The 27,696-nt window shown below is 35.9% G+C and overlaps 1 protein-coding gene across 9 annotated transcripts in view; it reads left to right on the forward strand.

Moving 5' to 3' along the window:
* CDK8 (cyclin dependent kinase 8) overlaps positions 1-27,696 on the forward strand; it is a 120,124-nt gene that overhangs the window by 60,349 nt on the left and 32,079 nt on the right. For 7 of the 9 annotated variants that reach the window (XM_042986730.1, XM_015540103.2, XM_042986621.1 and 4 more), the window contains 2 exons: positions 6,213-6,323; positions 11,092-11,232. In XM_042986730.1, coding sequence (XP_042842664.1) covers positions 6,213-6,323; positions 11,092-11,232 — 252 coding nt within the window. Of the gene's footprint in view, positions 1-6,212; positions 6,324-9,762; positions 10,411-11,091; positions 11,233-27,696 lie in introns of those variants that run through there. The other 2 variants (XM_042987022.1, XM_042987072.1) reach the window with 2 other exon arrangements.

Here is a 27,696-nt window from a genome sequence, read left to right on the forward strand (position 1 = left end):
GACTGAGCCACCCAGGTGCCCCGGTCATTGATTTTTAAATGGTTCTTTTCAATAAGCAATTAAAACTGTAAATTTCCCTTTAAGCTGTATTCTACTTGCATTCCATAAGTTTTGTTACATTGTATTTTCATTATCATTTAGTACAGAATATTTTCCATTTTCTTTGTGATTCTTTTCTTTTATTGATAGATTATTTAGAAATATATTGTTTAATTTTTTAAACATGTGTGGAGCAGAATAGAAAACCCAGAAATGAACCCACAAGTGTGTCAGTTAATCTTTGACAAAGGAGAAATGAATTTATAATGGGAAAAAAGACAATCTCTTCAACACACGGTATTGGGGAAACTGGACAGCTATATGCAAAAGAATGAAACTGGACTACTTTCTTAAACAGTACACAAAAATAAACTCAAAATGGAATAAAGGCCTAAATGTAAGACATGAAACCATAGAAATCCTTGAAGAGAGCACAGGCAGTCAATTCTCTCACATCATCTATAGCAACACTTTTCTAGATATGCCTCCTGAGGTAAGGGATACAAAAGCAAAAATAAACTGTTGAGACTACATCAAAATAAAAAGGTTCTGCACAGCGAAGGAAACAGTCAACAAAACTAGAAAGCAACCCACTTAATGGGAAAAGATATTTGCAAATCACATATCTAATAAAGGGTTAGTGTCTAAAATATATAAAGAACTGATAAAACTGAACACTCATAACAAATAACCCAGTTAAAAAATAGGCAGATGACGTGAATAGGCATTTCTCCAAAGAAGACATCCAGATGGCCAATAGACAAAAAAGACGCTCAACATCACTCATTATCAGGGAAATGCAAACCAATACTACAATGAGCTATCACCTTATACCTGCCGGAATGGCTAAAATCAAAAACAGAAGAAACAATACATGTTGGCGAGGCTGTGGAAAAAAAGGAATCTTCTTGCACCATTGGTGGGAATGCAAACTGGTGTAGCAACTGTGGAAAACCGTATGGAGGTTCCTGAGAAAGTTAGAAATAGAACTACCCTAGAGTTGCCTGGGTGGCTCAGGTGGTTAAGCGTCTGACTTCAGCTCAGATCATGATCTAACAGTTTGTGGGCTCAAGCCCCGCGTCAGGCTCTGTGCTGACAGCTCAGCAGCCGACCGCTGCTTCAGATTCTATGTCTCCCTCTCTCTCTGCCCCTCCCTCCCTCCCTCCCTCCCTCCCTCTCAAAAATAAACATTAAAAAAAGTTTGTTTCTTTTAATTAAAAAAAATATTACTACCCTAGGATCCAGTAATCACACTAACTGGGTATTTACCCTTAAAATGCAGAAACACTTGTTCAAAGGTATACATGCACCCGTGTGTTTATTCCAGTATCATTTACAATAGCCAAATTATGGAAGCAGCCCATAGCTATCGTCAGACCTATGGCATAAATTCAGAATTTATTATTTTTGCCATATTGTAAAGTTTTAATATTATAAATCAATGTCATTTTGAGAATATTGGAGATTTTCTTATCTTCTCACAGCTACACATGGTATTTATTAACAAGATACAGCTTCAAATATTATTAATTTTTTATTTATTTGTACTTTAAGAGTTCAAATTAAGGGTGATATTAGATGGCACAATTAGAATGAATTAAGTTTGTAATGAATGACATATTAAGACGTTTATATTTTTAGCAGTGATCTTAGTATTCAGGAAATTACAGGAATTTGTTCCCAGTAGAATTAGAAGAGTTTAGGTGATTTTTGTGATGGAAACCACTGCTTAAGCTTATTCAAACCTTTTCTTTAATTTTTTTTAACTCAAAATCTTCAAAAAGGCAAAAAAAAAAAAAAAACAGCCTTAGAAAATGTTAAGAAATATGTAACTACATGCTGTGGGCTCTGTACGGGGTGATGAAATGCTGAAGTTCTTTTCATCAGCTTTGAAAACTGGGATGTTCCCAGTGCCAGAGTACCAATGTCAAAGCACTGTCTGTGGCACTTAAAGCCCTAGCCAAATAAACCTGTGCTTTACTTGGCTTGACCACTTACTAGCTTGTAGGGCCCAAGGCAAGATAACTGTGTTTTTGTTTCCTCATCTGTAAAATGGTAACAGTGTCTCATAGGGTTTATCGTGAGGAGCTTAGCATACTTCTTTGGACACAATAAACTCCAGGTAAATGTTAGCTGCTCTCAGTAATGGGTTACCACTACTGCAGCCGCAGCCTAGGATTGCCTGCTTACTTGCATTTGTCTCCCACTGGAGAACCTCAGCAAGTCTTAGCACATTTTATGTCCGGGACCTAGTGTATCTCCCACAGTGGCTGGCATGTAGGAGGTATTTGGTTAATGTTAGCCCTGCTAAATGTAGCACAGCTCCCTGGTTTTTTGGAAGTACTTCAATAGAAATATTTACTTAGATGTAATTCCCCACTGAGACTCGGTTCCATCTCTAATCCCACAGTGACCCATCCCCTGATAAATCTCCCTTAAAAAAACACCCCGCATAGAGTGTCTTACTTACTCACTAATAGTAGTTATTTACTGAGTTAGTTTACCAAGGCTGCCATAGCAAAATACTATGGACTGGGTGGCTTAAGCAACAGAAACTGACTCTCTCCGTGGTGGAACTTGTAAGTCCAAAATGGGAGAGTCTGCAGAGTTGGGTTTCCTCTGTGGCTTCTCCTGGTTTTGCAGACGACTATTCTCTTGTGACCTCTTGGAAGGTCCTGTCTGTACCAGCTGCCCTGGTGTCTCTCTGTGTGTCCTACCTAATCTCTTCTTATAAGGTCACCATTCAGATTGGATTAGGGCCACCCTAATGACCTTATTTTAACTTAATTGCCTCTGTAAAGGTCTTATGTTCTGATACAGTCACATTCTGAGGTACTGGCAGTTAAGGCTTCAACATATGAATGTGAGGGAGAACACAGTTCAGTCCATAACACTTACTGTTACTTACTTACTATGATAATGATAGCACTGACTGTTAATATATTTTTAAATTATTACTCTCGAAGATTTGTTGTCTGACTCATCAGGTAGATGTTTTAAAAATAGAAGTGGATTTTTTTTAAGTTTATTTATTCTGAAAGCTAGGGGAGAGGCAGAGAGAGCGAGGAGAAGAGAGAGAGAATCCCAAGCAGGCTCTGAACTCGTGCAGAGCCCATTGAGGGGCTCTAACCCACAAACTGCGAGATCATGACCCGAGCCGTAATCAAGAGTTGGATGCTAAACCGACTGAGCCACCCAGGCGCCCCAAGAAGTAGATTCTTAAAAGAAGTAGACTGGTTTTATGATGAAAGCAGTGATCTTAGTCCACAGGTCAGAAGCCAAAGGGTGTTTTGTATGATGCCTGTACATTTGTATATATTTTTTAATTCACAAATTCATTAATCATCAAATACCTAATGAGTGCCTACCAGGTGCCCAGGCAGTGTGCTAGAACCTAGCAGTGAAATGGTGAGCAAGGCACTGTGCCTGTCACTGTGCATTTCACACCCTAGTATATATTTAGACATCTGTGCTTATGAAGTATAATGAGAAATAGCCCCCCCAGAGTGTTAGGTCTTGGAAGGTATTGGTATTAGAGTGTTGGCTTTGTGTTTTAAACGTCAATTAATTAGTTTTAAAAGCATTTAAAGCCTGATTGTAACCACTACCCAGGACTATGACCATGAGCAAATTATTTAATACCCTCAAACCACTATTTTCTCATTTATAAAATACAAGTAATATAAATATTTCATGCAGTAATTTATGATTAAGCGAGATAAGGCATGTCCTCTGCTTATTTAGCACCATGTTTGGCCCTCTAGAGAACTTAATAGTATGTTGCTGGTTGTTTCCCCCACTTCCCCAGTACAGGAGCTAAGCCTCATCTTGGAAGTAAAATTGAGGGGTTATCTAAGAATAGCTTTATATTCAGGTTTCTAATGGAGTTTTTCGTAATTTCTACCCTGCCACTTTCCAGAAATGATTTGAAATAGTGCCTGAGAAGTGTGTTCCAATCGTGAGGTAATAGAGAAAACGCTTGACCCAGAACTAAGGTGAACTTAGCACTAGGGCTGGCTCTCCAGCCAGCTGGATTATCCTGGGTGACTCCGAGGTCTAGACTTCCCCTATCAGATTCTTTGCCTTGTTTACTACTTAGGAAATGGTTAATCTTAAATACTGCCCCTTTAGGTTTCTGAGGATTTGTGTGTACTCTCTAAAGTCTCATAGCTTTGAAATTGTATTCTAAAAGCAGAAATAGATAACTTGAATTTAATCTTGCTTCTGAATAAAATAATTATCACTTTCCGGAGAATAATCGTTAATGTAAGTGATTTAACATACAGTCCATTCATAGTCTTTCCTTTGCTGAATTCATTTTAGAGTCCCTAATATATTGTTAACATTGTATTTATATTAATTCTTGTTTTGGTAGCAGCGTTCTTATAAAACGTACTGAAGTCGTAAGTTCCAAGACCTTGACTTTCTCACATGGCTGTCATGTATTTGGAACACATTTGGAAGCCACTGTGTAAGTCAGTTGTAACTGATAAATACGTAGTATTAGGCTTCATGAGAAATTTTTTCTTGTCATTGTTGGAGCTGTTGTTTCTTTTTTTGCTTGACGAGGTAGGAATACTTTTTAACCTTTTAATCCTAATGGATTATTAGGACCACATTGGTTATGAAATGGGAATAAAATAAGGAGATAAAAGATTTTAGATAAAAGAATGTCCTTCTAGGAAATGAGAAAGGTTAAACCCATAAAAATGTGTTCTACTTAGATGTTTCTGTCTGCATAACTTCTTTATTATTTTATTAAAGGCTAAAATATTTTAATCAATTTTACTATATATTTGAAATGCCTGAGAAAATAGGTATCATATCTCACAGAATTACAGATCTTAATTCTCATCTGCTATTTGATATTGATAAATGTTGTATTTTCTAATGTCGTGATTAGTTTTTTTTAAAGAATTGCAAACTACACATTTAAGTTCAATTGTTTTATGATGTCAAAACAGACAACTAGCAAAATGGGAGAAAACATTTGTAAATCATTTATCTGATAAGGGATTAATATCTACGCTAAAGGATCACAACAAGAAGAAGAAAAAAACAATTCAAAATTGGGCAAAAGACTTTGGATAGACATTTCTTCAAAGGAGGTATACAAATGACCAATGAGCACCTTAAAGAAGATGCCTAACCCATTGTTAGGGAAAAGGCAAATCAAAACCACAGTGAGATACTACTTCATATCTGTTACAATGTGGCTGTTATTAGAGAGGGGGGAGAAAAAGGAAAATAGGTGTTGATGAAGATGTGGAGAAATTGGAACCCTCATGCGTTGCTGATGGGAATATAAAATGGTACAGCTGCTGTGAAAACCGGTTTGGTGTTGCCTCCAAAAGTGAACCACAGAAGTCTCAGACATACGATCCACCAATTCCACTCCTGGGTATATTTCCAAAGAATCGAAAGCAGAGACTCAGGTAGCTGTATACCAGTGTTCACAGCAGCATTATTTACAGCAGCCCAAACATGGAAACAACTCAAGTACATCAGCAGATGAATGGATAAACAAAAGGTGGTACATACATACCGTGGAATGTATTCAGCCCTAAGCAAGGAAGGAAATTATGACGCTGCTAGTGCTACAGTGTGGCTTAACCTTCAAGACATTATGCTAAGTGAAATAAGCCAGACACCAAAGGACAGATACTGTAGGATTCTAATACTTTAAAAGAGGTACCTAGAGTAGGCAAATCCATAGAGACGATGTAGAGTAGAGGTTAGCAGTGGCTGAGAGAAGAGAAGGGAAATGGGGAGTTATTGTTAAATGGGTACAGAGTTTCTGTTTAGGATCATAAATAGTTCTAAAATGGGTAGTGGTGATGGTTGCAAACATTTTGAGGAGACTTAATGCTATTGAATTGTACACTTAAAATTGTTAAAATGGTAATTTTAATGTTATGTATTTTATCACAAAAAATAAAAATGAAATAAGAAAACCAACTAAACAATAACAGCAAAACAGATTTACTCAATTATATCTTTTCCAAACAGTTTTTCCTCATCTGTATGGACACTTTTAAAATAGTGTGGGTAGTTATGAGATTTTTAGGATTGATTACCATTGGGTTTTTATTGCCTGTGAATTACAAATGGTGTGGTTTATTTAACATGATTTTCATAGCAAAAATTTTTAATGGATCTTCCTTATTTTGCAGTTACTTCGAGAGCTTAAGCATCCAAATGTCATCTCTCTTCAAAAGGTGTTTCTGTCTCATGCTGATAGGAAAGTGTGGCTTCTGTTTGACTACGCTGAACATGACCTCTGGGTAAGGTGAATTGTGGTAGGCATCAAGTCATTGGTTTTAGTCAGGGATTAAAGGTGACTAAAAACAATTTTAGGAGTTTATCTTACTGTGAGATTTACATTTTTTTAAGTAAAAGTGACCTCACAGAATATGGTTGATGAATTACCAAGACTAGGGTATTTTGCTTTGTATTATTACTTTTTGATCTTATCAATTTGATCTTTGTAACGTGCTACAGAAAACAGTAGAATCTCAACAGTATAAACAACTATTCGGTGTGGTATCTTAGCTGCAGATTTTTGATAAAATTTTTAAGGTAACTGTAATAGCCATTTTGTTCTAGGATTTAAAAGCAGCATGTTTCCTTTTACTCTGTAAAGGAATATAAGATGAGAAAGTGGTATCCGTGTGTAGGGAGACAAATACGTTAGAGCTAGTCATTCTGTTATTTGTCATACAACATCAGGCAAATCTCTTAATGGCTCTGAGTGGGGGGGGGGGGCTCTGAAGTTGTAGGCGCCCCCCCCCCCCCAATCTGTAAAATGTGATACTTTTCCTGCTTTTCTACAGGATTTTTTGGAAGAGCAGTTTTGTATTTGGAAAGCTTTATAAGCTAAGTGTAGTATACAAATCTAACATACTATTAATCATTTCCTGGATATTCACACTTAATACCATATTCTTATGTATTGCTTATTTCCATAAACAGAAATTCAGTATTGTACTTACTTGAATTGGGCATGGTCTCGTTTAGGAAGAATTCTTTGTGGAAGACAGCTTCCAGTCAAATCCTTGAAGATTCTCAAAGTCAAGTGATTACAGTCTCTTAGATGAGTTTTATTAGGTTAGCTAATATAATGACAAAAATGATGTTACATTGATAAAAATTATTGTAAACTGAGAATTTATTTTTTTAATTTTTTTTACTTTTATTTATTTTTTTTATTATATGAAATTTATTGTCAAATTAGTTTCCATACAACACCCAGTGCTCATCCCAAAAGATGCCCTCTTCAATGCCTGTCACCTACCCTCCCCTCCCTCCCACCCCCCATCAACCCTCAGTTTGTTCTCAGTTTTTAAGAATCTCTTATGCTTTGGCTCAGAATTTAAATTTATCTTGGCTAAAGAGCTGAAGTACAAAGAGCTAACTCAGTATTTTGCATTTACTCAGTAGATTGTTTTTAAAACCGGTATTTACGAAAGTCTTGGGCAACTATCAGATTTACTCTATTAATCATAACGGTTATGTTTTTTGAAACTCTGAAGTGCAATCTTGGGGGTAAGAGTTGATGATATATAAAATGAAAATCTGTAGCAAGATAGCCAAAATAATTTTGAAATATACTCACAAAACTTATATGCTGATCGGTCTCGTGTAAAGAACAAGTTAACACAGACCACAGTTGAGAAAATAAAACAAGTAAGCGAAAACCCAGTATTACATTGAGTTAATTCATTAACAAGTGCTTCACTTCTGTGAACTCTATTTTTTCTGATATTTAATAAGTAATTTAATAGGATCTTTAAATATTTCACTGTGATTTGTATACTGGCCTATATGTATATTTCTGTACTGGCTATGCATCTCTTGAGATAAATAAAAGAAAACAAACATACATACAGATCTTCCTTGACCTACGATGGAGTTAGATCCTGATAAATGCATCGCAGACTGGAAGCATATCAAGTCAGAAGTACATTTCATACACCTAGCCTGATTGCTGAACATCATAGTGTAGCCTAGTCTACCTTAACTGTGCTGAGAACACTCAACATCCCCCTCCAGTTGTTGCAAAATCTCCTAACACAGAGCCTGTTTTGTAATGAAGTGCTCGGTACCTCACATCATCTGTTGAACACCATCCTGAACTTGAAAACCAGAATGGTTGTGTGAGTGTGGAATGGTTGTAGCGCGTTGGCCGTTGCCCCTCGCTGAGGTACAGCAGCTGCCGCCGCCTGGCATCCTGAGCGAGCACTGGCCTGCGTGCTGCTAGCCCGGGAAAAGATCACATTTCAGAATTCGAAGTGTGGTTTCTGCTGAATGCTCGTCGCTTTTGCTCCATCACCACGTCAAAAAATCATAAGTTGAACCACTGTAAGTCAGGACCATCTGTACTGGTATGCAAGGGATTATAATATTCTGGCTCAGTTTCAGGTATCTTCAAAATAATTTACAGTTTTCATTCAGCTGCACTTTGTAGATGTAAAAACAAGATTTTGAAGTGAAACTTAACACAAGTAAACAGTAAATAGTTTGGAAGGAAGTTCACCTCCTGAAAATAGTAAAATAGTTTTCAACTCTTGCTAATTTCCAGAATTAACCTCATTTACATAATTTTAACCCTAACAGGTTTCAGAAGTGGAAACTTCTATGGGATTCATATACTTTCAGATTTATAAGGAGTATTTTTCACTGTGTGGATTTCTGTTTTCCATGAGTAAATGCAATTTGATTCAAATTATTTTTGTAAGTTATCTGTAAAGAATTGTTTTGAACTGAAAGTAGACATCACATTTTCTATTCTATGAAACTATTGTCCACAGTCAGTGCTGGTTGTAAATATTTTTGTTGTTGTTCACTTCTGTTCTTTTAAAATAAATCTGATCAAATCAAATTGGGATTCTGTTAATAAAAATTTATTAAATTAGTGTGGCCGATATTGAATTGGACGCTCATTCTCAAGCCTAACATGAAATCAAATTATATGATCCAAATTTATGAGAAATTGTGTAGGCTGGTTTATAAACATAATTTGTAATAAATCATGATTTGTAATAGTTGAACATAGGAGATCGTATTGTATTCAGTATAATTTCTAGCTAGTATGTGATATTTAATTTTACGTGTCAATATAATAATTATACTTTCGCAGATTATGCTGCATGCAGTGTTCCCGGATGTGTATACATGGGCATCATTGGCCTTATTGTCCTCTTATTAATACTCATTTAAGTCAAATAAGTACTTTTAATGTTCATTTTAATAAAAATAAAATAATTCCGTTTACTAAAACCTCCTTTATCCATTTCATTTTCTTATTTTAATTGGAGTGTTGAATTTGCTGGGGTAAGGCAGCAGAGGATAACAAAAACAGTTGCAGTAAAAAGAGTCATTTAAAAAAATCACTTAGGTGTTGGTGAAATTTCATGCTAAGCACACCGCATATTTTTTATATAGCCCTGGAATAAAAACAAAGGTAAGCGATTTCCCCAGTGTAGTTTTTTGTAGTTATAACATATTGGTAAAAAAGTAATTTGTTGAACCCTAATGAAAATGTTAACTGAAGGGGTGCTTAACTGGCTTAGCCAGTAGAGTGTGCAACTCTTGATCTTGGAGTTGTAAGCTCGAGCCTCACGTTGGGGATAGAGATATACTTAAAAATGTTAACTGGAGGAGTGCATATGGCATCATTTATTGTACCTCCCCTACATATTCTTTTCTTCTCACTCCGTCAAGTTTTAATTTTTATAAATAATGATGTATTTTAATCTATTTTGATTAAGCTCTGAAAACCACTAGCTCTTAAGGTGAACAGACTTTATTGTCACACCATTTCTTAGGATATGTGACAGAACATTCTAGATTATTGAGTTTTAGCTCCATTTTGCTTGGCTGTTTTAAAATACTTTGGGCAGATAACAGAAGAAAATTAAAATAGTGTTATGCTGCTAATAAAGTATAGATTAATCATACTACATGCAGGCTGACACTTTTACTTTCCCACCAGGTAGTCTTTGCTATATATTTTTTTTTCTTTGGAAAGTAAAACTTCTTCACTCATGAATTACTAGTTATTCCTTATCCTTGTTCTGCTTTCTATGTCATAAGAAAATAGGAGGTGAAAATGTTGACCTGTAATATAAAATATGTCTGTCCTGTTTTAGTTGTGTTTACTGATGTCAAGAATATGGTTGATATTCACCCATAAATACTGCTCAAGAGTCTGTTCTTCTGCACATGAGGTACCAGGCATATGCCTAGTGTTACACACAGCAGAGTTGATTTCAGCTGATTTGTAGGTGTTCTTGCAGTTTAAGAGTGCTTTAATTAAAACGAAGAAACCTGTCAAGAGAGTTTGAAACATGGGATCTTGTTTCTACTGAGGTACATTTGTTTATAAAGCAATTTTCTTGTTTATAAAATCGTATTGTGTTTTACGGGATGTCCACTAATACTGTTCCTAGAAAGTTTTTAATGAATAGTACAAGGCTATTTTTTTCTCATCTGAATCTTAGCTATTTCTAAATATTTCCACTGTGAACTGGTCATTTACATGTGATTTCTTTATGCTTCTGTGTATTTTATTGAAATAATTTCCCTGTGTGCTTCCTTTATAACCCATGTATTATAAATAGGTAACACATTTATGCTATGTCAGCCAACCCATAAGTATCTCTTGAAATTTGTTCTGTTTATTTTCTTTTCATTTAATTAGTACAGATAAAACAGATTCTGTTCTTGAAAATTTCTACCAGGTAAACAGGGGTCAAGTATATTCTGAAAGTATTTTTTAATTATACTTTTAAAATAAAATCACATTGCTCTCAACTTCTCTGTTGTAATCATTTGTTTTCTGAGACACGATCATTTGCTCAGGAAATGAGATTTTAGCTCCAGTTAGTAGGAAATTTTAAGTTTATGTTATCCAGCAGAATATGAAATTATATTTTCAATATCTTTGGGAATCCCTGAGTGTTTCTTTTTCTGTTAGGAAAATATTTTACATCAAGTGATCTTTCCCTCTTTTCTTTTTTAAGCTTCTGGTGATATTTTTCTTTCTTTCAGCATATAATCAAGTTTCACAGAGCTTCTAAAGCAAACAAGAAGCCAGTTCAGTTACCTCGGGGAATGGTGAAGTCACTATTGTATCAGATCCTAGATGGGATTCACTACCTGCATGCTAACTGGGTGTTGCACAGGGATTTGGTAAGTTGATACGTAGTTAGGTTTAAGCAGAAGGATGCATTTATAGTTGGTTGATTTTCTAGTTGTCTCTACATATCAGTGCTGCATAGACTTGCAAACCTTGTAGAAGGGTGAGAGTGCTGTAGTCTCCTTACAGTCTAGCCTCGTGCTGTTTATATGATGCATCCTGCTTCTCTGACGTATACTGGCTGGGGTTCCCTGAAGAGGTGAAAGAGGGCACATTTGTTTTCCTAAGCTTTTGTTTACTTTTAACTTTATAAATGAAGTCTAATTGATTATTAGATGCTAAGCAAACTCTAGTAATTGATATATTTGTGAATAACTTGGAAATGAAACTTCGGAGCCTACTGCAACTAAGGTACATATTAGAAGAGGAGATCTTAATTCAATCTGCTGGGTTTTTTTTTTTTTTTTTTTTATGTTTATTTTTTTGAGAGATAGAGATCAATCTGCTTATTTTTAAGCCCCACTATATTAGTAGCAGTCTTTTGACCAGTAACATTTATTAATCATTATTGAGTACATTATCGAGAAGCCTTGCCATGTTAATGCACATTAAATTCTTAAGAATTCCACATGGCAGAATAATTTATGCCTTTTTATAAAATCCATCTAGCATGAAATTTTTCGTTAAATTGTGCGTTGTTCATTCATCTTCCTGGATGTAAATGATTTAAATCTCAAATTCCCCATATTGCATAATTACATTGTGCTTTGTTGTTCTTTTCTTTGTAAAGGTGGTAACTATAGTAAAGTTTGTGACAATGCCTTCATTCCAGTTACAAACACAGTGCTGGAAGTGATGACTTGGTCTCTGATCACATGTGTCACATAGTCACTGATAGTGACTTGGTCACTAGTCACTTAGTCACTTGGTGACATAGTCGATAGTGACTTAGCTTTTAGCCCTGTAGACTTTGAGATGGAGCTGATCTGCCCCTTGCACATGGTCTTTCTGAGCTGCTCTGTATTTAATGCCTTCAGATCAGATGTTGCAGTGTCGTAATTTCTTGTGCTTTCATCTGTTTTCAACAAATCTCACAATATGCTTAAGGGTACTTATTTTATCTCCAGATCACATACCTAGAAAGCATTTAGACTAGGACCGATAACATCAGAAATTCGGTTGAAGGAACTTTTTTCCGTATGCAAATTTTATTTTTAATATTATTAGGGTATTTTATTTACAGTGGAATTACAGAAGTGAGACAAATCGTTGGTTCCTTATGAAGCTGAAAGTAAATTTCAACTTTTAGGGGAGTCAACTATTGATACTTTTAAGCTACCGACCTTTTTTATGATCTCCGAAAGAATAAAATACGGCAAAGGGGCATTTTTCCCTAATTATGCTGAGATGACACTACATTTTCTTTTTGTTGTAAGTTATTTTTCATCATGAAAACATGTCTGTTTATTAGATGAATACAAATTGAAAACAAATCAGCATTTCAGTTGTTATGTTATATTATTCAGTTGTTATGTTGTTATGTTATATTATTCAGTTGTTATATTATATATTTGAACCACTTACAGTAATACCAGCTACAGCCAGCTACAGTAGTGAAAAATAGTTACAGTTTAATGTTTTTTTAATTTCTCTTTTGGGAAAGCTCTTTCTATTGGTGTGGCATAGACAAGTTCTCTTTGACCTAGAGATAGTGTGGGACGCTTCATTTTGGAGGTCTCCCCGTCTTTTAGTGGTGTGCCAAGAGGTGGGGGCCAGTGGGAGCAGTGCACCCTAGATGCCAGCATCAAAGGGATGCACCGTCTGAAGGTGACTTAAAAATAATAAACAGACTTTTGTAAGAGAATAAACAGGGGGACACCTGGGTGGCTCAGGCGGCTGAGCGTTGGGCTTCGAGTCAGGTCATGATCTCGTGGTTCTTGACTTCAGGCCCTTCATCAGGCTCTCTGCTGTCCACGCAGAGCCCACTCTGCATCCTCTGTCCCCCTTTCTCTCCGCCCCTCCCCTGCTCACGCTCTCGATCTCTCTCTCTCTCTCTCTCAAAAATGAACATTCGTTTAAAAAACGAGAAAAAAACATGAAAAGAGGTTACTTTTGATTGTCACCATATGCTGGCAATTGGGAACAGTGTCAGTGATAAAATATTCTTGTTCTCTGAGAAAACCATTCCCACTCCTCTTACCCCTCTCATCTGCCACTGCTGTCTGTTTAGTTGTTTATTTACCCAAAATATTTTCCGACCTGTAATGTATTGTCTGAGTACTGCTACCTCCTTTGACTCCCCCACTTAGAGTGAAAGTTCTTGAATCATTTGTGTATGACTGTTCACACCTAAGTCTCTTGTGCATTGTAGACACACAAGGTCCCACGGAACCATTGGGTCATTAAAGTGGTAACATCTGCCCCCAGTCTGGATCTTACCGGTTCAGGTGCTTACTTCTTGAATCAGTCCTCAGTTTCTGTAAGGAAGATTCGTTATCATAGTTTTTGTTAAAATGTGTCCACCTTCCTACCGACTAAAAAGTAAATTTTGGAGTTTTGATGGTATGTAATGCTCAACTATAATTACATTAGATATTCATATTTGTAGCAAAAAAGTACTTTGAAGGATGTTCTTCAGAAGCTGATAACTTGACTTTAACTCTCTCAAATATTGTTATTTGCAGATGAAATACGTATCCTATTAGAACAAATATAATTAATGGCTGATTATATTCCTTGCCTCTTTGCAGTCAGGTTTAGATGAAATGTGGCAATACTGACCTAAACAGACCTATGTAAGATTTCTAATGTTTCGAATTGCTGACATGCCACGAGAAACATCAGACTAAGATGGATAATTGGCACAGACTCCCTAAAAATATCATTTTAATAATGCCCTAGAATGTTATTGAAAGTTTGCTTAATAAAATTGTCTTCATCATTAGTAGAAATAATGATCTGAGATGGTAGAATAATGAAGTTCTTTGTTTGATATGTACAGTTGAACTTTAACAGTTAATAATCCTATTTCATAAATAAAGATTAATTTCATCACTATTAATCATCACATAGTAGCAGATCAGTTACTGGGGTCTCTCGTCCTTGGTGAGAAATAGAGATTTAATAATTCTGAAACTCTGGTTGGACTGAAGTCGGTAATAATTGCATATGTGTGTGGATGTTTTATGAAGAATGGGCCTGCGTGGCGCCTGGGTGGCTCAGTCGGTTAAGCGTCTGACTGGGTTTTGGCTCAGGTCATGATCTCACGGTTTGTGAGTTCGAGCCCCACATCAGGCTCTGCGCTGACAACGCGGAGCCTGCTTGGGATCCCCTCTCTCTGAGCCTCCACTGTTCACACACACACACTCTCTCTCAAAATAAATAAATAAACTTTAAAAGAAAAAGAAGAAGAATGGGCCTGAAAAGAAACACATGAAATATTTATTTTTGTGCAATAATTTGTGAGTCCAAGTCAAACTTTTTTGGTTTTAGAACATTAAAATATGTATGTATAAGTTGGTTTGCTTTACACCGAATCTATTTGCCTTAATTAGAGATAAATAAAAACAAAGGTATATGTGTTAGCTTTGTTCTTCCCTTTGACTACACTCTTTCCCTTCTTTTATTCTCCTCTCCTTGGGAAATGAAAATAGTCTGACCAACAGGCTATAGTCCTGGTTCTGGCCCTAACGTTTGTATTAGGATCCTCCAGAGAAACAGAATGTGTATGTGTGGAGAGGCAGAGAGATTTATTTTAAGGAGTTCCCTCGGGGAAATTGTAGAGGCTTGGTGAGTCCAAAATCTCTAGGGTAGGCCAGAAGGCTGGAGACTAAGGGGAAGAGTTGCAGAAAAGTCCAAAGGCAGTCTGCTGGCGGAATGCTCTCTTACTCAGGATAGGTTAGTCTCTGCTCTATTATGGCATTGGCCTCTGACTGAATGGGTAGGGCCCACCCGTGACATGGAGGGTGAGCTGCTTGTCTCAAAGCCTACCAATTTAAATCTTAATCCCATCCAAAACACCTTCACAGAAACATCCAGAGAAAGGTTTGACCAAATGTCTGGGCACCATGGCCCAGCCAATTTGACACATAAAATAACCATCCTGTACAAATGAGTAAACAGAGGCACAGAGTTGAAGGAATATGGGACCAGTTAATTCCAATTTTTACTCCCCAATTATCTGCTTCTATAAAAAAGGAGTACTGGGTTAAAGAATATTAAGATTTTTTTGCCCGATGCTGTAAGGAGGAACTAAGTGTGAAATCTTAACGAAAGCTTTGAAGAAAGATAAACTTAAGTGAGTCAGAATAAGGAAAAGTTTGAAGTCTGTTAGCCTGTTGGATTGAGTTTGGTGGTTTTTCGGAGCATGAATAAAAAGACATTAAACACCGAATCCTATCTGATACTTTCTGTGTAGAAGCAAAAGTGTGATTTGGCAGCGGTGTCTGAAGTCTTTCCTCTTAAGAGGTTGTCCTTCTTGACTGAATTAAAGCACATTGGCAAGGCCATGAGAAGTTGCCCCTACTAGTGCCTCTGCTGTGACCATTTCAGGTCACCCAGCCACCCAGCCAACTCCCTCTCTTGTCTGTCCTCTTTCGTAGAAAAGATTAGTTTTTATATAACTTTCTAAATTTAAGATTGGTTTTCTTGCGCAGTTGTGAAATAAATGTCTAAGTCAGGTTTCTTTTTTAACTAGGAGACATTCTGTGATTGGGTTAAAATTTGAAAATCTCTGTTAAGTGTATGCACGCTAGTATTTGTGAATTGAAGTGAAAGCTGGCTTTAATCTTCTTTCCTTCCATCTCACTTCATATACCTGTTTCCAGCCAACTCAGAGATTTCCCTGTGTACTTGAACCCCCTCTTCCCGTCATCTCTAGTCATCTGTCTCGTTTAAAATTCTATTCCTCCTTTAAAGCGCTGCTCCTGCTACCTCACCAATGAAGCCCTCCCTGATCACCCTAGCTAGGAGTGAGAATGTTTACATCTAAAGTCCCATAGCAGTTATTTTGAATTACCCAAGGGGCACTTGAACTAGTTTTGGTAGTGTGTTCTCTATTTGATTATAAGTTCCTGAGGGCAAAGACTGGGTTCCTCTGTGTTTGTATCCCTCCCAGTGCCTAGCAAAATAACAGTCGGTATATACAGTATTGCTTATGTTTGTTGAATGAATGAACTAGCTCATTTGTAGCAGAAACAAGGTGGCTTCCAAGATGGTTCTCCATAGGTTATTTCTGCTACCACCTAATGTTTCTCCCTGTCTACAGATGTGCGCACGCTCCTTTTTACAGCCTACTGTCTTATCACTGCTATGGTTTACTGAAGTGAAAGAGGGCAAAAAAAACCCCCTTTGTTCATAATTTTTAATTCTTTTCAGCAGCCTTCCTCTTTCTACCTAGAAGAATTCAGCTCTTATCAGTCAGTCCAAAGACCATTCAGCTAATGATATCCATCTGTTGATTTCTTTTATCACACTCTTTTTCTACCCAGGATTTTTGTTTCACCCAGTGAAACCTATTTCCCGACGATTTACCTATTTATTCGTGTTCTCTTTATGTCATTTATTTTTTCCAGTGTTTTTCTTAAGGTTAGGACATCTCCATCGTAGTTCATTTACATCCCTTACTTTTTTTCAAAAACATCTTCAAGTCCCAAGTGTGTGAATTATTCAATAATTGTAGATAAGGCAGCAGTACCTACCTTGTGAGCACACAGCAGTTCTGAGCTTACAACTCTCATTTCACTTTTATACTACATTTAAGTGACCAGTTCATTACTGGTCACAATGTAAATACTTTAAGTTCTAGCTAATAGTTACTCACTTTTAATTTTGTAGTACACTTAGCGTTGGCTGAATTTTATGCTTTTGTTGAAAATAGTCATCCACCCATATCAGCCAGACCATAGAAATGGTTTACACTTAATTCAACTCTAAATGTTAAGGACTTGGGCTTTCAGCATATTTCCTAGGAAACTTAGGAAAGTAGAGTGCTAGTTAATAAAACTGGCCAGTTGACCATTAATTTTTGTTGAGTATAAATCAGGTTCTCATGGTCATTAATGTGTTCCACTTTTTAAAAAGCTGATATTCAAAATCTCATTTTAATTATTACCCTAATGGTTTTAGCATAATGGTAATTAACTTGGAACTACCAGGCACATAGGGGTATTTTCACCTTGTTGCCCTAAGTGGAGTAGAATATTCAGTGAGAGATACTGTAACTTGTCATCATAGTTTTTTTTTTTCTTTTTTCATTCAAGCTGAATTACAAGGCTGTATATGAAATTTGGAGTGCTTTGTTGGAGTATTGCAACAAGCTGCTGTAATCACTCTTGCCCGAAAGCATTTCAAAATAGTTTTTTAGGCCACAGTGAATTTCTTAGAAAATAAGTCTCTACAGAGATTTCTTTTAGGAGTATCCCGAAGGGGATGTGCTACTGTGAGAGAAGTACACGATGTGAGATAGCCCAGTGGGCCACAGTATATACATATGTAAAAGAGGTTCAAGCCATTTCAAAGCTTTCATCTGAAGTAAAAGAAAAAAAATCTGATAGTGCTGTTGCCCTGCAGTTAATTTTAATTATACTGGGTGGCTTGGAATCACTTGGTGGGGCTTCAGCTGTCCTTGGTGAAGGATGAGTTGGTTTCCTAGCAACCATTAAGTAAGATCAAAATCTTTTGAGTGAGCCACTGACTCAAACTCGATTTCATAGGTCCTGCTTTATCTTGGCATCTTACGTATTGATGGTAGCATGATGGATTATTGGGGTATTCTGGATCTGATTCTCTTTGAGTGAAAGATTGCCTGGTTTATTAATTTTGCTTACTGAACACTATATATTTGCTCATGGTGATATGGTTTGTTTTGAAGTGCATTTTTTATTGTCTGCTGAATTCTGTCACTAATAAGTGGAAAAACTGAGAAGCAAAGAAGCTAAATGACGTGATTCTGGCTACTTGGAGAACCGTAACAAAGCTGGATCACTAAATTCAGGGATTTTTCTTCTAGGTTGGTGATTTTTAAATTGCAGGTTGTAAGCCATAAATGAGTCAGGAAAGCACACAACACAACTAGGCTTTTTATTTTTATTTTTTTAATGGAATAGAATAGAAAAAGTATCAGTATATCATACGTATTAAGGGCAGTTATTGTTTCATGAAATTTTTGTTTTACTTTTATATGTTTATATGTGAGTATGTTCATTTAATATTAAATCGTTTTCTTGCTGTGGGTATTTGATACGGTTAGGAAAAGAGAAAAAAACTTAGTCAAATCTTTAGAAAATACTCCCAAATTATAGGTCCTTTGATGTTTTGTGCACACTCCTTGACAGTGATGATAAAATTATTTTGAATAGCAGCCGCCCATTAGGGAAAAAAAAATTCAAACTAGGGTTTATATATGGGCACGAGAATTTCAGGCAGGTTTCCCTTTCTTCCTTTAATATCTTTTAAATTGTCTGAATTGCTTGCAGTTAACATATATTGTTATAATCAGAAAAAAAAAGTGTTTCATTTGGACTAGAAACTGAGGAAAATGTCTGTTTAGTCTGTTATTGAAGTTCACACGTAACATTCAGTGTAGTTTAGGGTATTTTTATGTTGGTAAAGGATGATGCTATTAAAGAAAAAAAGTAAAAACGTGCACTTTCTTTCTGCCCAAAAAGAAGGGCCAATAAATTCTTCGGGGGGGGGGGGGGGAGGAAATGACAAGCAGAAAGGATCCTGAGATTACTCATATGCTGGAACAGGAGAGCAACAAAATAATTGAACAGTTGGAAGAAAGGAGCCTACATTTGCAGCCTCTGCTCTGTTTTTTGCCCCTTCTCTGTGCTTTAGCTTCCATAAAATGAGTGTGGGGACCATGTAAGCATGTTTCTTTAAAACAGATTTTGGGAAGAAAAATGCTCTGGGAAATGTCAGGTTTAATCATGCTTGTTACTTGAGATTTCTTTCATTTATTGGGAGCTCCAGTGATTTACTCTAATTTTCTTATTTGTTTGATTGTATAGCATTAAGATTGTATCCATAAAATTTAGGTTTGAGGATAAAGCGTGGGTTTTATTGATAACAGCTGATTGAGGCAAACTTAAATGAGATTTCCATTGATTTCAATTATTATTGTGAATGTCGTGCTTATTCTAAAGCGTGTTTACTTAAATGACCAATTGGAAATTTTCCTTGAAAAGATTTGATTGTTTGTAAACAATGTTTGATTTCTTGACAAATGCCACATTTGCTTAATTTTGATATTAATGTTGAGCATACACAGTGGACTGCATTCTATCATATGTAAATAATGAAAAAGTAGCCCGCTTGATTTTACTAAATGGCAGCTGCAAATGTCATACATTTTATAAAGACACGTTACAAGTTGGCAATAAAAATGCTGCTATTTGGTTTACATGTTGCTTGTTAGGCTACTTTTACATTCTGAATGAGTCTTTTCAGATACTTTATCAACACACTGCTAGAATTTTTTTAGTCAAATTTCTCACCAATCAAGAAGGGTTATTCTAAATAATCTCGTCAAGGTTTTTGTGTTTTTTTTTTTTTTAAGAGTTTAAGACGATATTTTTGAGTGATCCTGAAAATTCAATAGAAGTAAAGGATTATCAGAGTTTTGAGTCTGATATATCTTTTCTCTATTTTTCTCTTCTTTCGACATAATTGACGGGATAACATCATTATATCATTTACACAACTGCTTGCATATTTTTTAAAAATGTTTTGTTTACTTCGAAGGAGAGAAAGAGAGTGTGCTTAAGCGGGGGCGGGGCAGAGGGAGGGAGAAGGAGAGAGAATCCCAAGTAGGCTCCATGGTGTCAGCACTGAGCCTGACACAGGGCTCAATCTTATGGCAAGATCATGACCTGAGCCAAAATCAAGAGTCAGATGCTTAATGGACTGAGCCAACAGGTGCCCCAACTGCTTCCATTTTTTATAAACAAAATTTACTATCATCCAGAGCAGTGTGTTTCCAAAAACAGGGCAGATTTGGGAAGGTTTTGTTTAAAGGACTTTTGAATCATATTAAAGACAAGAATTTACCGGGTCCCTGATACAAGTTATTACTACTGGATATAGTGGTAATATATCCTTTTTCTCTTTTGGCCTTTAGACTTTTACATTAGGAAAAGAGACATACTGTCTATAGTCAAAATACCAAGAAATGCTTTTTCTAAAAATAAGTTTCAGAATTTTTTGTATTATATTCTGAAAAACATATAAAAATTAATATTCCAGTCTAGCTTTCTAATAGTAGAGTCAGGCCTTTTAGAATATTAGAGTATTATATTGTCTTCTACACTAATGAATATTTGTCAAAGTAATTTAATCTTTAAAGATAAGAGTATATTAGATAAGGTTTTGTCTTATCTGAGCTAAAATTGTTATCTAAACCTGTTTAGATCACAGGCTCCCTTGGCCATATATATCTTTCCGTCTTTTTCAGTTTGATAACTGTAGGTCTTTACTGGATACAAGCAAATGAGAAATGGTTATATAAGAGGGTAAAAGTAAGTCTTCCTACAGAAATAAGCACATGCAGCTAGCCATATTTCAAAGTCAGTTCAACATAAAAGTTCAGGACTTTGAGTAAATTTTTATAAATGTTCTAATCAACACATAGGATTTTTTTTTTTTAGATTGAGTAAAACTAAAAGTTTCCTCAGGTACAATTAGATATTAAATTAGTAATAGTTATTGAATTAACTGTTGAAGAAATATTTCTTTATTAAAGTTTCCTGCCCCTAGTACAGTTAGGATTTTACTTGTTTTTCAGAGTGTCCCTTTGTTGTAATAACCTATGTCCATTTTTATTATTTATGTATAATTTGCCTTCAGATATATATCATGCCATAGATATAATACTTTTAAGTAGGTATATAATCTAAGGATCCCTAACTCCCTTTGCCACAATAGGTGTGTGAGTTTCTAAGATTAGTTTCAATTCTCTGAATTCATGGCCTTTTCAGACTACAGATAGGCTTGTAATTTAGGTCAGTACAATTCAAGATGCCTATTTAACGAAAATGTAAATGATGGGAGATAGACTGCTAATTTTTTTAATCATTAGTTTAAAAATCTGTGTATGTAAACACCATATACCATTTGAAATGAAGAGCATTTTTTTGTGTTCCCTAATGTCATAAACTAATAGACTATAAAGTTGGAAGTCATCTTAGAAGTGACCATTCCCATTCCTTACCCGGTGTAGTGATTCTTGGGAATGCATGCGGCAGTAACCATGCTGTCACCGTTGAGCATTTCCAGCAGCGACTAGTGTTCTGTCTTAGTGCGGTACACTTGTTACATAGCTGTATGCCTTATAAGGCAGAGTCAAAAAACCAGAATGTATGACCCTGACCTCTCTCTTCTTCTGATTGATCTTCTCTTTTAGTTTTATTTTTGTTTCCTTTTGATTAACACCGGCTGGCAAAATCAGGTAGTCTGGGCCTTCATGGTAAGGAGGAAGAGGAGAATCTAAAAATAAAAAAGTAGGTAAAAGGTAGGAAGAAGTAAAGAATAACAACAGAAAAAATTAAGAAGAAAAATAAAGGGCTGCATTCACCCTCGTGGGACTGAGCCCTGCGTCGGGCTCCATGCTGAGTGTGGAGCCCTATTTAAGATTCTTTCTCTTCCCCTGCCCCTCTCCCCAACACGTGCAGGTGCACACGCTCTCTCTCTCAAATCAATCAATCAATCAATCAATCATTCCTTTTGATCTAGCAATCCTACTTTTAACAAACTCTCTTACGGATATTACTAAAAAATGGTGAAAAGGCCATCACAGCATTATTGATAATGACAAATTGAAAAAACGTACCTGTGTAACAACTGGAAAATGTGCAAATTGTAACATGCAGAAAAATTGACCTGTTGTGTAGCCATTTAAAATTATGTTCATGGGTGGGGGAGCCTGGGGGTCTCAGTCAATCGTCTGACTTCGGCTCAGGTCATGATCTCATGGCTCGTGAGTTTGAGACCCTTGTGCTAACAGCTCGGAGCCTGGAGCCTGCTTTGGGTTCTCTGTGTCCCTCTCTCTCTCTCTCTGCCCCTCCCTCGCTCCTGCTCCTGCTGTCTGTCTCCCTCTCTCCCTCAAAAGTAAATAAACATTAAAGAAAAATCTTTTTAAATTATGTTTATGGGGGAAGGGAAACAAAAATAAGATAAAAACAGAAAGGGAGGCAACCCATAAGAGGCTCTTAAATACAGAGAACGAACCGAGGGCTCTGCTAAGGGGAGGGGCTAAATGGGTGATGGGCATTAGGGAGGGTACTTGGGATGAGCACTCAGTGTTGTATGTAAGTGATGGATCACTGAATTCTGCTCCTGAAATCATTACTACACTGTTTTAACTAACTTGGATTGAAGTGTAAAAAAGTAATAAAATTATGGTAAGTGTAAGTAATGTTGTTATAACGTTAAGAGAGAAAGCAGATCTCAACATAGTGGAAGTAAAATACTGAGTGAAAAATATGTCAACAAAAGAAAATATACCAAAATATTAATGGTTAAATCTGGATGGTAGGGGCTCCTGGGTGGCTCAGTCGGTTAAGCGGCCGACTTCAGCTCAGGTCATGATCTCATAGTTTGTGAGTTCCAGCCCCGCATTGACCTCTGTGTGACAGCTTGGAGCCTGGAACCTGCTTCGGATTCTGTCTCTCTCTGTCTGCCCCTCCCCAACTCTCTTGCTCACTCTCTCTCAAAAATAAATATTAAAAAAAAATATTAAAAAAAAATGAGATATTTATTCTAGTTTTAGCTGGAGATAAATTCCTAACCAAGTAAATTCCTGACTATCACTAAAGATATGATAGATATGCTGAAATGTAAAAACAAGAGTAAAAATACTCTTAATAGAAAACAATAGTATAAATGCTCTTATATAAAATGTAAAGTTTGTAGCAAGAAGAAAGTAATATATTAGAAAAATGGCAAAAATAATTGAATCTACCTTTACTAACTAGAATATAGAGAATTGATGTGAATATTTAAGTTTAGTAACCTAAGCCTCCTCAGGTAAATCTAGAGAGAGTAAATCATAACATGCGTATCAATGAAAGATCCTCAAATTAAAATATTTAAGTTATGTATCAAGCTAATAAAAATTATAAAATCTTACTTGGATACACATTGCTTTTGGTTTTGAGGATTGCTTTTATCATACTTAATAGTATTGTTTTGTATAAAACAATGTTGAATTTATAAAATTGATACTTGAACCTTTCAAGGGCAAAATCTGTTAATGTGTATCCAAAAAAACCTTAAGAATGTTTATAACATTTATGCAAATAATTTGACTTTCTAGGAATTTATCATAGGTACATACAGAAATGTTTGTTATGGCATTATTTTTCTTTTATTAAGAAACTAGGAACAACCTCAACATTTTAATAAGAGATAATTGGTATAAGTTACAGGGAATCCATATGATTCATGAATATTATATCAGGAAAGTAATTTTCAGACTAAAAAATCTTCATGATATACTAGTGAGGAAGGAGGGTACAAACAATGTATTTAGTATAATGCCATTTTTAATTTTTATATGGAGGAAAAAATAAAAAGGCATACTGATAATGTTTATAGTGGCCCTCTGTTAGTTTAGAGATTATATACAGTTGCTTTGTTTTCAGTCGTCTATTATCAAGCACATTGTACTTTCTTTATTTCCCCAAGTTATATCCATTGAGCATGTATCCACCTTTGAAACTTAAAAAACAAAACAAACTTTTGTGGGGCACCTGGGTAGCTCAGTTGGTTAAGCATCCAACTCTTGGTTTCAGCTCATGGTTCATGAGATCGAGCTTAGTGTCGGGCTCTGGGCTGACAGCAGAGCCTGCTTGGGATGCTGTCTCCCCCCCCTCTCTGTCTATCTGTCTGTCTGTCTCAAAATAAGTAAACATTAAAGAAAAACTTCTGGTTTTAGAACAATAAAGCTCTTGATATTACTTGGTCTGATAATTCTACATTTGAGATTTCATCCCAATTACCTGGTGTATGTTTCAGGGTGTTTGGGGTTTGAGGGGAGGCAAGTATAATTTATACAAACATTGTCAATGGGAGCATCATCAGGGTTGATTCCAGAAGTGGGGGTTTGGGGCAAATACAACCAGCTATCTATTAATAGAAAAATACAATGTAGTTAGTAAGTGTAATGTACAAACATCCAGATTTGTCCAGAAAATAATACTTGGGAAGACAACACAAAACAGTATTACTGATTACTGTTATACTATCAAATATATAAATTAATATTGTTTAGAATAGTATTTGGAATTACAGTGATTTTCAGATTTAAATATAAACTATGTATACTTTTTTTTGGTAAATTTAGTTAAATTCTTTTTTTTAATTTTATTTTTTATCCTTTAAAATTTGCATCCAAATTAACATATAGTGCAACAATGATTTCAGGAGTAGATTCCTTAATGCCCCTTACCCATTTAGCCCATCCCCCCTCCCACAACCCCTCCCTCCAGTAACCCTCAGTTTGTTCTCCATATTTATGAGTCTCTTCTGTTTTGTCCCCCTCCCTGTTTTTATATTATTTTTGTTTCCCTTCCCTTATGTTCATCTGTTTTGTCTCTTAAAGTTCTCATATGAGTGAAGTCATATGATTTTCGTCTTTCTCTGACTAATTTCACTTAGCATAATACCCTCCAGTTCCATCCATGTAGTTGCAAATGGCAAGATGTCATTCTTTTTGATTGCCAAGTAATACTCCAGTGTGTGTGTGTGTGTGTGTGTGTGTGTGTGTGTGTGTGTGTGTGTGTGTGTGTGTGTATGGAGATATATATATATATGTGTGTGTGTGTGTGTGTGTGTATATATATATATCTCCATACACACACACACACACACACACACACACACACACACACCCCACATCTTCTTTATCCATTCATCCATCGATCGACATTTGGGCTCTTTCCATACTTTGGCTATTGTTGATAGTGCTGCTATAAACATGGGGGTGCCTGTGTCCCTTCGAAACAGCACACCTGTATCCCGTGGATAAATGTCTAGTAGTGCAATTGCTGGGCCATAGGGTAGTTCTATTTTTAGTTTTTTGAGGAACCTCCATACTGTTTTCCAGAGTGGCTGCACCAGCTTGCATTCCCAAAATTTAGTTAAATTCTTAATAATGAAACTGGAACTATTTTGAAAACTAAAAGATTTTTGATATCCTGTCTCTACCCCTTAATACCTCTCCCTTAAGATGTATTTGATCTCCTTAATGTTACTCAGTTTTCTAGTCTTCGAGTAATAGGTACTTTTTTTCTTATTGGGCACTTTATTAGATTCTTTGCTTAAACTATGGTTACAACATACCTTAAAACTTTACAAAAATACAATTCAATAAATCCAACTTGGAAAATACATTTCCATCTATAAGAAAATATACACATATATGTATTAATATATGCACCCACACATTCTTTATTAGGAACAAATGAGCTCTAGCTTTGCTTTAAAATTAAAGTTTATTTCTGTTGCCATGTTTCTGTTCTGTGCCCCCATGTTTCATTGTTAATGAAATGAATATTGTTTCTGGTAGTCTGTGACAGTAAGAAAATGACTGTTGTGTCATTAAAAATAGGACATTATATTCCAGATTGATCTTGTTGCACTTAAACTAGTATTTTATGCCTCAATTGCCTAAAAGGGACAGGTTAAGAATTTTGTAAGTTAAAAATTCAAAATTTATCGTTTTAAAAGATAGCAATTTTAAACTAATAATGTGAATCATGTTTATTATTAGAAATACTTATGATGATCATATTCACAACGTGGTGAAAGACCATTTTATTTACTTTTGTATCACCTAGATGAAAACAAAAAGTAGAGTAGTAGTCTGGACTGGAGGGATGTAGGAGAGGCTTATTGAGAAGAATTGTCCTCTATTATTAGCATGATTACTGCCATGTAGTTAATGCTTGTTTCAAAGTATCTTGATTAGCATCGACTCTGACAAAGAACCTAATTCCTATTCTCCCTAAAAGAGGACTTGTTAGGTAAGTAAAAGATTCGTCAGTGCACCCATGTGTTTCGATGCCCTAGTGCATGCTGTCTCCATCCCCCGAGAGGGTGCAGACCCAGCCTTGCACTGGTTTCCTAGAGGACATTAGTAAATTCTGGAGGCACCGTCCCCCGTTGCTTATCTTCCAGACCAGCTCCTGAGCTTTCACACGTCAGCTGTCATCACCTGTGCAAAGCCTTTCCTTGCCTGAATTTACCCTACCCATTAGTCTAAACTGTCTGCCCCTGGCTTGCTGCTCTGTTGATCTCTAGGCCTCACTGCCTCTTAGTTCCTCAAATACAGGGATAAATGTAGAGTACTTGAACTGTTGACTGTAGAGGATGAAGTTACTGGTTATAAAGTAACATCTGTTTTCTCATCAGGAAACAGAATTTGTTAAATTCTGTACATTTTTTTTTTCGAATTTATACAAAAAGCAAGAATTAACTTTACTGGAGTAGTTGATAATTTCTTCTTTAGCTTAAAGATGTTCAGAAGCAATACTGGGATAAATTTTAATATTAGAGGTAAAAAATTAAAATTCATAGCTTGGAAGAAAAAATGAAACTATGATAAATGGTCTTCCAGACTTTATTCACTGGATTTCCAAATTTCTCTCTAACTCCACTCCTTACAAGGTTTCTTATAAAACAGTTTTTTTAATTACCGAATATATGTCTATTTAAGACTTTGCTGCTCATGTTTGAATCTCATATATGTATATCAGCGTTAAGGTTTTTAGTATGTATTGTACATATTGATTAACAAGCAAGCTGAAAGTTATTATCTAGAATGTGTGCCCCCAGAAAGTGTACAATGTTTTGTGGAAGTTAAATTCTGAATAAATCTTAGAGAACAGCACTGGCAGTGGTTTCTTATGGGTAGCTGTATTTTGTTTTTTTGTGTTTTTTTTTTAATAGATCCATCAAGAATCAAACTTTCCTGTTGACTGCAAGTCTCCATTTTGCCTTGACACATTAGCGCGCATATGAAGACCCCATTTTCACCCCTAAAATAAGGTCTTGGCAGTTATCGGGACAGATAGGCTATCATTCTCCACTTCTGCACCTTTGTCAGATGTATCTGATATTGGCACTTTCCGGATCAGCCCATTTCTTGTCTTTCTCAAGATAGAGCTCCCTGCAGTCTTTAACCTTTTTTTTTTTTTTTAATCAGGATTGACCCCCGAAATGAAACCAATTTGCCATCTCTGCTGTGTGCCAAAGTCATCAGTGAACTATTTCACAGCATGACAAATTCTGGAGAAGAGAATGCCTCTACATGAATGGTTTTCTCTGCAATACAAACATCTTGCTTTAGGAAATAATTGAGTTTTGGGGGAAGCATACCAACAGAAAACAAGAAAAGCCATAAGCCTGTCGTATAAAACAAGGACCTGTTCTTTTAATTACAAACAGGTTTTTGTTTTGTTTTGTTTTGTTTTTTTCTGGGAGAAACAAAACAGCAATAGAAGGATATAATAGTTTCA

This window comes from Panthera tigris, chromosome A1, assembly GCF_018350195.1.
Source record: "Panthera tigris isolate Pti1 chromosome A1, P.tigris_Pti1_mat1.1, whole genome shotgun sequence".
Lineage (NCBI taxonomy): Eukaryota > Metazoa > Chordata > Mammalia > Carnivora > Felidae > Panthera > Panthera tigris.